The sequence below is a fragment of the Miscanthus floridulus genome, chromosome 2, assembly GCF_019320115.1.
Source record: "Miscanthus floridulus cultivar M001 chromosome 2, ASM1932011v1, whole genome shotgun sequence".
Classification (NCBI taxonomy): Eukaryota; Viridiplantae; Streptophyta; class Magnoliopsida; order Poales; family Poaceae; genus Miscanthus; species Miscanthus floridulus.
In genome coordinates, this window is record NC_089581.1 from 173,517,046 (window position 1) to 173,528,664 (window position 11,619).

Sequence of the window (11,619 nt, forward strand, 5' to 3'; positions counted from 1 at the left end):
ATAAGTATGCGTTATTAATAACTGTGTGGCCTTAAGAATAATACAATAATATTCTTGATATCCATACGAGGCAAGTCTTGTCACACGGAATTTGCTTTTGGTCGATCAACTGCCAACACTTAAAAGACTTTTTTTTGAAGCAAACACTTAGAAGAGTTGGTGAGGTTTCTAAGACCAAATCCTCTCTGCTCCCAGTTAAGCATTTCGAAACAGGGTGCCAAGCAGTCCAGGTATAGAAACACTGTTTCTGTGAGGTAGGAGTAAAGTTTCAAAACACGATAGAGTAAATAAGACACTGGTCAATATTATTACATAATAGAAGTTCCCAGTGCAGTAACCGAAACACAAACACAAGACAAGATGTCTAACAGTTGGGTTCATGGTGGTTTCACGCAACCATACCACCCAAGATCAAATGCAAACCAACCAGTTACCCATTCACAGTAGCAAAGGGCGTACCCATTCACAGTAGCAACATGAGACTTATTTGGACTGAGCCTAAACCACCAATATTTTTGTGGCCACAGTCCAAAAGCTTCACAGATAGCTGCTTCTTTATAACCCTTCTTTTTAGCTTGCAATGCTCTTTTGGCTTCAAATGTTCTTTTGGCATCCATAACGAACAACACCATTAATTTTTGGGCCCGAGCCCTAAAATCACGGACCATCATCATTCTTTTGTGGACTCCCAACCAAGTGCCCTTAGACTGTCTCCAATGGATGTCTCATATGGACACCCATACCCAAAATGGATCTCGAATGGTACTGAATCAGTCTCCAAAAGAGCACCTATATGCGAGACCCATTTTGGGTTACAGCAAAGGCACAAACCAAATATGAGTGTCCTCTCTCCTGGAGACTCATTTGCATAAAGGGTTCTCTTTTGGGTCCTGTTGTTGGAGAAGACCAAAAATAGATACGGAATCCTTTACCTGTAGTGCTACCCAAACGTGAAATGGATCTTGTATTTTAGGTAATGTTGTTGGAGATAGCCATAGCAAGCTTATTTTTATATTTATGCACATCCATCAACAGCATTGATAGTTCATCTCCTGTAAACAACTGAAAGAAAACATGCTTTGGTCCCTCACATGAATGATAAATTTCCACAAATAAAGATCTACAAAATTTATTGTGTATTGTGTACCTCTTTTTCAGCCAAAGTTGTTCCTGGAGGGTGACATATGATCTTCAGAGCCGTCGCAAGTTTCATCAAATCCCAACCCTTACAGTTAACGCCAGACACCACCTGAAGGAGGTCACCACCTACGCGCAGCGGGGTAGAAAGATTCCTCTCACAAATATCAGAATCATGCAAGACACATGCCACCATAATCATTGCTTCAGAGACCTGGGTACAGGTGAGCATTGTGCAGTCACTAATAGGAAAAAGACAACGAAAAGGTTAAAATATAGCACCAAAAGCTTTGGGCAGGGATAATTCTGAATTTCTATGGGTGCACAGTGCACTGCACAAACTATGATATAGGACGTGTTTGACTGCTGACCATGGACTGCCACACCCAGCTGCAGCGCCAAAAATCGACACAACTGTGGCAGAGTTTTGTGCTGAAAAGAGCAGTGTGGCTACCGCAGCTTTTGCATAAACCACGGAGCAGGCTTGTATCGCGTGGCGTGCCGAATGTTAGTCGTGGCAAACCACGGCAGGGAACCAAACACCCTCAGAATAGTGTCACAATAAATGAAGATGTAAACCACAAAGCAGAATGTCAATACATCAAGGAAGTCAACTGCTGAACTCACCATCTCTGGTTTCACACCGAAGCCATGACGATCCATCAGCCATTTTAGTCCTTGGCTCATTGGTAGGCGATCTTTTTGTCAGCTTGAGTTTTTCTCCGGGTACTAAAACGTGCATGAGATTCTTCAGGCCCCTCATCACTTCCATCACAGTTTCATTGAACAGACAACGTACAGGCTGAAATGAATGACAGCAAAATTGGTGCTCAAATTTGTTCACAAACATGTAATAAACAATTGAGGGAGCTCTAACTAACCAAGCTCTTTTCAATGATTCTTTTATATTCCATATTTCCAACAGCCAATGTCCATGAAGGATAGCAACATCTCATGATCATATCAGCAAGTTCCCAATTAACACCAGTATCCTGATTAATGGCACTGGACTTGTCCTTGAAAGTTTTGAACTCTTTCAGCCAAACAATCTGATAAAGAAATGAATAAGGGAGCAAATAAGAGACAATTAGTCAAAGATCACTTAATGTCCTAATCATGGAGCAAGCAAATTCAGTCTAGGCGCCCAGTAGTAATCTCCGCCAAGCAAGCCAAGGCAATCATACTATTTTCAAGGCATTGACTTGTGACGTGTTAAACAGATGAAATCAGAGAAAATGACATCACATCTATCCATGATTTGATAACCACGTACCATATTCACATCCAATTTTCCCCACATCCCAACATAGACCAAGCTCAGGAGAACAGCTATGCAACGCCTAGGTGCTAGGAAAAATGCTGTGAATAGTTCAATTTGATCGTAAGTCACATCGCTCGCTTATCAGAACATAATGCCTAGCACCACTTTTTGAAACACTAATCACAATTTCAAAAGATATTTCTTGATATCCTTGAGATTTTGCAATGCACCCCAGAGTAAATTTTTGTGCTAAAAAGGTATCTTGACCCACCTTCTAAACAGACAAACCCTGGTGTTCTTTGGTTGTACTACCATGTTGCAGAACAACCATATCTAGGTTTACTGGGGAAAAAACGTGTAGAATATTTGATTATAATAAATAAATAAATAAATAACAAATGCCATGCTTGTGATCATATTCCTCCCCTATAAACAACAAAAAAACTGTAAATGAATACGCAGATCATGAATGGTGCAGATAATAAATGTAGCAGATATTCTAGGATCAATACTCTGTAAATAATTGCAGACAACAACATAAGCAGATAGGAAGGAAAAGAAAGAAGTGAGTAGGTGCAGCGGGAGAAGAGGGGGGCACTAACATCTTTTGTCCTATACTCCTCGCCGAAGTGTGCCCAGATATTCTGCAGGACACAGAAAACAGAAAAATTAGGCAAATAAACAGCAAACATAAAGGGAATAACAAAGCAAGTACCTCCAGAGCATCTGGGTCATTGAAGTGATGCTCATACATAGAGAAAATGGCAAAGCCGGAGGGAGTTTCAAGCAGCAACGAGACCAGTTCATAGTTCCCTGTGAACACATAAGCAAACTTAGCAGGATTAAATAAAATAAATAATGTGCTAAGATCAATCGTTAATTCAGATATCAAGCGTGGCGCCATCTGTGGAGCTAAAGGCCATTGCCTGACACCTCTGCCCAATCCGCCACGGCAACGCTAAATCACGATGGAGTGGAGGGACAGAGGCGGGGTCTAATCCGGATGGGCTTCGAGCACCACGCCGGAAATCGCTTTGCCAGATCAATCCTCCATGGCATTTGGCACGTATGCATTTCTACTAGGGTCCGATATAGGGTTTACATTCTAATCCTCGCACGGGGGTGGGAATTGGGATAGAGAGACACCGCAGGTGACTAACCGATTGGCCCTGCCGGAGAAGCACGCTTCCTCTTCCAAGAGGAAGAGGTCGAGGTCATTCCTGCCGGAGGAGAAGCACGTTTCCTCTTCCTGGAGGTCGAAGTCATTCTCCTTCCTGTCGGCAAGGGTGGCCAACGATAGCGGCCGGAGGGTTCAGATTTCTGAATCAATAGCAGATGCCCGTGTGTTGCTACGGAACCTTACAAATTTCAATCAATTCAACACATTAAAAGTAAGAAAAAAAAATCGGTTAGGAGCCTCAAATTTTCAACGCAGTAAGAGTATAAAAAAATAGTTGGTCGAAATCAAGACAAATAAATTTTAACTTGGCCTAGCAACATACTGTTTCGAGCCACATTCAAATAAATAAGCGTCAAATTTAGTAACAATGTCAAAATAAGTGCATGATCGATAAGTCGGCTAAGATATTCTCGTAGGGATACAGGAATCGTAAAAAGATTTGGCTTCAGATAAAACTTTAGAGGTAGGTGTCCTGCATTTAGAATTGATAACATTTAGCCATATATTTGTAGGTTTGGAAAATACTGTATCCCATACACAGCATATAAATTTTGCCAAACAATACGTCTTGATTTGCACTGTTCACTGTGACCAACTACCACCAACTCACTACCAGTTTGAAGATAATTGCTGCATATATATATTTTTTTAGAGGTGGCTACAACTTCTAAGCATGCTGAGGTATACTAACAGGCAACAGCTACTGGTTTTTCGTTGAAAATTATAGCTCAAGAAAACCTAATATAAAATTTCTATTTAGTGTAAAGCACATCATAATTTCAATGCAAGGACCATTATACACTTACATAATTTCATTTGTTGCGAGGACTCATTAATTTACTACTGAGGGTGTGACAACTTGCCTTTTTAATATTTGTATAGTAAGAATTCAGCATAGTAAGAATACACTTTTCATAATGGCCAGCAGACCTGCCTTGATTTATACTAATGATAGAGTTCAGGACCCGAAAATGATAAATTCTTTGTCCCTAAAGCAGTGGTACTGTGCAGGGCATAATTAATTGATGCATGGTTGCATGGTCCTTGGCCGGGCCACTCTAATCACTGTCCGACTAATGTATCTGAGCATCGATCACCAAACAAAAACAAATCAAGAGTAAATGACTGAACACTGAACAAGAGCAAATGACTGGCACCGACTATCCCATGTTGCTCACTGAATCAAATTAAATCGCACCAATCGCTACAACTAAAATCCCTTTTCAACAAACACCATGAGAGCGTAGAGACCCAATGTGCGCACCTTTCTCTCAACCCAGTGCGCGCCCCCTCTCTAGAAACTGCTGAGTAAATTTAAAACACAGGACCCTTTATTGATGAAGAATCAATTGAAGAACATATACTAGGGAGCACCCCTGATTACACAGGGAAGAAGCAGAGTTTGCTACGTCTGATACCTGGGAGCACACTATCAACCAATTTGTAGTTTTATATACCTGGGAGCACACTATCAACCAATTTGTCTAGCAATAGTTTCCTTTCTTATATGCCCTAGCTGAAGAATTTTCATTTTGCCAATCAATCTACTGGTACTGGACATTGTGGACACATAGCAGGCATAATACATGTACACACAAGTAATTAGATCAGATCGGAATAGAAATAGCCAATTAGCTTAAGTTAGGGTTTGGTGCTCGGTTTTACACAGCAAGAAGGGAAGAGAAGGGGTTGGCACACCTGGTGGCAGCAGCGAGTGAGGGTGTAGGAGGACTTGAAGAAGCTGCTGCTGCTCAACGTGCCGCGACCGCTTCTCGCCGGCCGCCCCTGGAGCTCCCGCCGAGCGGCACGGGCTGCGTGTAGGGTTCCAGCCGAGGCCCAAGGTCCGCGCGGTGGGCTTCACCAGCGCCGCGCGATGGCTGGGCCGGGCGCCGGGCTTCACCGGCGTCGCTCCCGGCGCGGCGAGCAGGAGGGTCTCGTCCGGTGCCCTCGGCGGCTGCGGCTTAGTCGGGGCGCTCGTCGTCGGGGCGCTCGTCGTCGTCGGCGGCGGCGGCACGGTCTGGAGCGCGCGGCGGAGGGGCGAGTCGAAGGAAGCGTGGAGTCGTGTTTTTTTTCTCAGGACGGTAGAGGGAGTCGGGCTCGGGCTGGTGCGTGGGTTGGGGAGGTCTCGGAGTCGGAGGCAGAAATTCGGTTGTGAACCGTAAAAAACGTCTGTTCCTTTGGGAACATAAGTACACTGACCAAAGTCAGCTCTAAGTACCGTCCCTATAATCAGTGTTTTCACTATCGGAAAATAAATTTTTATCGGAGGTGGATAAACAGGATATATCGGGTCTAAATTTAAAAAAATAATTTGTTTCGAAAAATTCATAGAATATGACTTGAAACTATTCTTAAACCATTAAACATCACTTGTTCGTAGATAAAAAATAAGAATAAAATATTATGAGTGGGGGATTGTGGCCATGACGGAGGCACTGTCATAAACATGGATGTGGCTTGTGCAACAAGAGTGTTTGGGATAAGAGTTTGATTTCTAGGATATTAATATGATGGGAAGAGGTATATGGCCCCGTTCGGCTGGCTGAATTTTGGCTGAAACTGGCTTAAAACACTGTTCTAGCTGAATTGTTGTGAGAGAAAAACACTGTTCTGGCTGAAGAAAAAAAAAATCGAACAAGCCGAATATGGGGAGAGCCGAACAGGGCCTATGTGTTATTAGACCGTCATGCGAGTGAATTTGGGCCATCTGCGTGGGAGCAGAAAAAAAAAACCCCAAAAACTTTGATTGATATCAAATTTTATCATTGCTATAAAAAAATCTAGTTTTATCGATGAAATTTGGTTGAATTTCGTCCGAAAAAACAGTCCCCAACCCGCCCCTTTGGCTTTGGCTCCCTGTCGTCGCGCGCCTCTCCTCACCCCAGCGAAGCTCCCAAGTGAAGCCTCGTAGAGCGAAAAGCATAGACCCCCCCCCCCCGCCCTCGACCCCCTCTCTTCGCCACCTCCAGTCTCACCAACGCTGTCCTCAATCTCTCCACCTCAATGCCGGCAATGGCGGCATCCTGGACAGGGAAGAAGATGGTGTCGCGGTGCGACCCACAGATGCAACGATGCATGCTCGTGTTTGACATCTTAGGCTATAGCCTACTCAAGGGGCTGGGCGCTAGCAAGTTCATCCGGTCCTCTACCTTCTCTGCCGGCGGCCATGACTGGTGCATCCAGTTCTTTCCTAACAGAGGAGCCACTGAAGATGGCAAAGGATAATGCGCCATCTATCTTGAGATGATGAGTAAGACCAATGATGTGATGGCACGCTTTGACTTGAGGTTGCTCGACCAAACCACTAGGCTTCCCAAGGTTTTCGTAAATGTGAAGGAGCCGATGGTGTACAAATATGCAAATTCGACATGGGGCAATCAAAAGTTTAAGAAGAGCGACGAGCTGGAGATGTCACCATACGTGAAGGATGACTGTCTGGTGATTGAGTGCGACATCACTGTTGTGTTGGGGCCGCCAGTGTCCGCATCCGATACAATGTGTGAGATCGAGGTCCCGTCCTCAGACTTGCCAGATGATCTTGGAAAGTTGTTGGAGTCTGAGAAGAGGGGCTGATGTGACATTCAGGGTTGAAGCGCAAGTTTTCCATGCCCATAAGTTTGTTCTCGCAATGTGGTCGCCGGTCTTCGAGGTGGAGCTCTATGGGCCAATGAAGGACAACAGAAGGCGAAATATAATGTAGATGATATGCAGCCTGGTGTTTTCAAGGCCTTGCTTCACTTCGTCTACACAGATTTGCCTGCCATGGATGATGTTGCTAGTGAGGAGAAACAATGAAATGGTTAAGCATTTACTTGTGGCAGCAGATAAGTATGCTTTGGAAAGGATGAAATTGATGCGCGAGAGCATACTTTGCCAGAAACTTGATGTTGCCAATGTGGCATCGACGTTAGCTCTACCTGACAAGTATTATTGTAGCAACCTCAAAGATGTGTGCATTGGATTTATGAGCTCTTCGAAAAGAATGGATGACGTTGTGGCCAGCCAAGTGTACGAGCACCTCAAAGAGCTTGCCCAGGTGTCTTGATTGATATATGGGAGAAATCATCTAAATCTCAAAAAAAATTAGTGTGTATACCTTGGGTTGGCATCCATTAGTCTAATCGTTGTATAACTTTGTGGATAGTCCTTAACATAGATCTTTTACAGGAGGGTGTGGATTTTGCAAAGTATGCATCTGGTATGCTATGTATTATCTATGCTAGAAGTAACATTCACTACATGTATATTCTAGCTAAGCAAAACACCGTTTACAATTATTCTTTTTTATCCCTTTTGTGTACTCTTTCCATTTCTTGAAAGCAAGTGCTTATCTAGTCTAGCTTTTGTGAACAGTACTGTCGGGTACCTTAGAACGGGGTACCCTGAGCGAACAATCAAAGGGGTCACTTAAGTCCCATCGAAAACAAAGCTAGAAGGTAAGCCGTGGGCCCCTCACCCGCCACGACCGGGCCCACCGAGCCCTCCGCCTCGCCTCGAGCCTCGCACGGGAGGTCTCGGCGTCCTAACGCAATCTCCGCCCCACGCGAGGCTCTCCATGGGAGGCCTCGGCAGGGAACACAATCTCTGCCTCACACGAGGCTCTCCACGGAAAGCCTCGACAGGGGGTGCATTCTCCGTATCGCACGAGGCTCCGCTCTCCGTCTCGCGCGAGGCCTCACTCTCCGTATCGCACGAAACTAGCTTGCCCATAGTCCATCGCCCCCACCTCGACCGACCCTCCCGACAGCACGTCATGTCTCATTAATATTTCAACCACTCCCGTAATCTCAGCCGGACGATGGTTCGACGCCACAGAATGGCCGACGGGACCCAACGTCGCATCAACGCCATACCGACCGAGACAGGGCACGGTGGGGATTACCGGCCACTGTGTTCTGACGTTGTGCCCACGATCAGCGCCCACACTACACTGTGCCCCACGATCCCCGCCTTGAAAACAACGCGACATGGACAACTTGCCCCGGGTTATCACCGCCTCCAAGCCGGCGCACCAGATCAGCCGCCCACTCGGAGCCTCGGCGCTGTGCGCCAAGGTCTTGGCTATCTCGGGGTTTGTGCCCACCGAGACCCCCCACTACGGTGCAGCCTCGGCACTGACCAGGCCTCGGCCTCGTGCACAGTCCATCCACAGCGGCTTGCACGTCCACCGCCGCACCCACTCCAGGGCAGTCCTAGGGCTCTCACGACGCGTAGGATCAGATGGGACCGGCATGCCGCCTCAGTGCTCCAAGGACAGACCACTCTGATGACCACGTCGCCATAGGAACAGGCCATAGGGCTTGGACATGCCGCCCCTGTTGGCACGACACCGCATAGTTAAACACATGTACTGTCCATATCCTCCCTTCAACTATAAAAGGAGAGGACTTGGGTCACTTAGAGGGGGAAAAAAGGAGGAACACATTGTAACACACGCACACATCCCAGCCGCCTGAGAGCAACGTCTCAGATGGCCCACACGACACCTTGCCAAGACCTGGGACTAGCTCCCTCTCTCCCCTAGCTTGTAACCCCCTACTATGAGCATTTCGGTGCAAGGAATACAAGATCGATCTATCAGACTAGACGTAGGGCATCGATTGCCTAAACCAGTATAAACCTTGTGTCTCTTTGCATCACCATCTAGGATTAGGGGCACGTAGTTCAAATTTACTGGTTGGTTGAGGACCCCCCGGTCTAAAACACCAATAGTTGGTGCACTAGGTAGGGGCCTCTACGTGTCAGTTTCGTCATCCCAATAGGTCCCGGATGGCAGATCCCGTACGACCATTGCGTCTCGGCACGGTGGTTTGGTTTGGGAGCCTAGAGTTCATATCCCTAGGTCATGAGTACGACAAGGTACTCCTCACTCCTCGAGCCCCACCAACCGACGATGAAGTCACGCACCGGCAGCCCAGGCACAGGCGGCGCCCGGGCGGCCGCTCTCGCCGTGCTCGCCAGGCACGATGTGAGCAAGACCACCCTGACACTACGCGAATCCGGGGCGGCACGCCGCTCCCCGCCGATATCCTACGACCAGCTGTTGGCACAGGATCCCTGGCTGGGGACCTGTCTAGCCTGAGCTTGGACAAAGGAAAATCGCCGGTGGCACGTGGTGATGCCCAGTCGTCAAGATCCGCTCCACCACTCCCTGAGGAGCTGATCCCGGCGGAGCAGAGTCGGACGATGGCACCATCCCCATACCCCTTTAGGTTGAGAAATGTTGCCGCCTCTCATGCCTACGCTTACACTGCCGCTCACAAGGATCCCTCAGAACGCTGCCAGCGCTTTGCTCTCGACCTGAGCACCCACGCCGACTCCTCGGAGGAGGACGAGGCATGGCCCGAAGTGGATTTCTCTAGACTCCATGACCCTGGGGCTATGTGCCAGTTCTTGGTCGCAAGTGATTACTGCTTCGGCTACTCCGACTCCGACGACGAGGGTACCTATGACCCCACTCGCGAATGTTTTCACGTCGGGCTCGGGATGCCGAGGGCGGGCAAAGAGGACGAGGGGGCAGGTAGCTATTTCCCGCTTCGCCCAGGGATAGGCGCCGCCACACCTCCACGCATTGTTCTGCCGGCCGCACGAAACAAGGTCCCCGCCATTGCATGACCTCAATGCCCAGACCTAGAACAACTCCGTGAGCTCCAGGCCAAGGTCGAACAAGACCAACTTCTTCTGCAGCAGCTTCGAGACACTCTCGAACAGGAATAGCGAGGTCGCGGCGAAGCCAGGGGAGCCCGACGAAGGGCCCGCGATGTGCATCACCGCATCTATGACGACGAAGGGAGTGAGCAACCCCCAGTCTTTAATCGCGCTAGCCAAAACGTCGCGGCTGCGGCAATGCTGGTCCACACAATGCCCGAGCCTTCTACCACAGAGGGGCGATGGGTCTGCGGCGAGCTCTGAGATCTCCTAGAGACCGCCGTGGTTCAGCAAGCCGAGAGTTCTGCCTCTCGACGGCACGGGGGCGTCTCGAACCTACCCGTAGCATCGCCTCGGCAGGACAGGGAAGCCCCGGCTCATCCCAAGCCCGCTCGAGCGCCGATAGCCCATAGGGTCCCTATGCTTCTTGATCGCCTCGGCAATCAACACGAGGTGTAGGGAGACCATGAGGTGGTCAGTAGGCGACGACGCCACGACAACGAGGGGCCCGCTCGGGGCTACCACCCACACCGAGGTGGTCGCTACGATAGTGAGGAGGACCGCAATCCTTCTCTTGAACCGCTAGGCCCTCGGGTCTTCAGCAGGGCCATCTGCGCTGCCCTTTTCCTAGCCCGGTTTCGGCAACCAGCCAATCTCGCGAAATATAGCGGCGAGACCAACCCTGAACTCTGGCTTGCCGATTACCGCCTGGCCTGCCAGCTAGGTGGCATGGATGATGACCTACTCATCATCCACAACCTCCCCTTACTCTTGTCAGACTTAGCGCGAGCCTGGCTCGAGCACCTTCCTCCCTCACAAATCCATGACTGGCGTGACTTGATTAGGATCTTCGTCGAGAACTTCGAAGGCACATACGTGTGCCCTAGGAATTCCTAGGACCTTAAAAGTTGCTGCCAGAAGCCAGACGAGTCTCTTCAAGACTTCATCCGGCGCTTCTCTAAACAGTGCACCGAGTTGCCCAGCATCGGCGACTCGGAGATTGTCCAAGCTTTCCTCTCCGGCACCACCTGCCGAGATCTGGTTTGAGAGTTAGGTCGAAACGTACCACGCTCTGCTACTATGCTCCTCGACATCGCCACCAACTTCGCCTCAGGTGAGGAGGCTATTGGAGCCATCTTTCCCAACAACGACTCCAAGGAAAAGCGGAGGGATGAGGCCCCCGAGGCCTCGACCTCCCACCTCCCCAAGAGAAAGAAAAAGGGGCGCCTAGGGAAGCAAGAGGTCCTAGAGGTCGATCTAGTTGGGGCCGCAGAACGCAAGAATCCCCGAGGCCCCAGAGGCCCTAGGCCTTTCGACGACATGCTCAAGAAACCATGCCCTTATACTAAGGCCTAGTCAAGCACGCCCTCGAGGATTGCTCCATGCTGTGATG

The 11,619-nt window shown here is 48.6% G+C and overlaps 1 protein-coding gene across 1 annotated transcript; it reads right to left on the reverse strand.

Moving 5' to 3' along the window:
* Nucleotides 1-281: 281 nt before the first annotated feature.
* On the reverse strand, nucleotides 282-6,746 carry LOC136537471 (uncharacterized). Its single transcript, XM_066529432.1, has 9 exons — nucleotides 6,728-6,746; nucleotides 5,277-5,801; nucleotides 3,559-3,756; nucleotides 3,114-3,211; nucleotides 3,001-3,042; nucleotides 2,019-2,186; nucleotides 1,765-1,939; nucleotides 1,148-1,379; nucleotides 282-1,062 (listed from the first exon to the last, which is right to left on the reverse strand). The coding sequence occupies exons 1-8, from the start codon at nucleotides 6,744-6,746 to the stop codon at nucleotides 1,336-1,338; spliced, it is 1,269 nt and encodes a 422-aa protein (XP_066385529.1). The 3' UTR covers nucleotides 282-1,062; nucleotides 1,148-1,335.
* Between the last annotated feature and the right edge of the window lie 4,873 nt (nucleotides 6,747-11,619).

What these genes read in the sequence shown, in the direction of transcription:
- LOC136537471 (XM_066529432.1), bottom strand. An exon ending in ATGACCCAGATGCTCTGGAG is followed by an intron (nt 3,043 to 3,113) that starts GTACTTGCTTTG and finishes TGTGTCCTGCAG; the next exon opens with AATATCTGGGCACACTTCGG. An exon ending in GAATCATTGAAAAGAGCTTG is followed by an intron (nt 1,940 to 2,018) that starts GTTAGTTAGAGC and finishes CATTCATTTCAG; the next exon opens with CCTGTACGTTGTCTGTTCAA.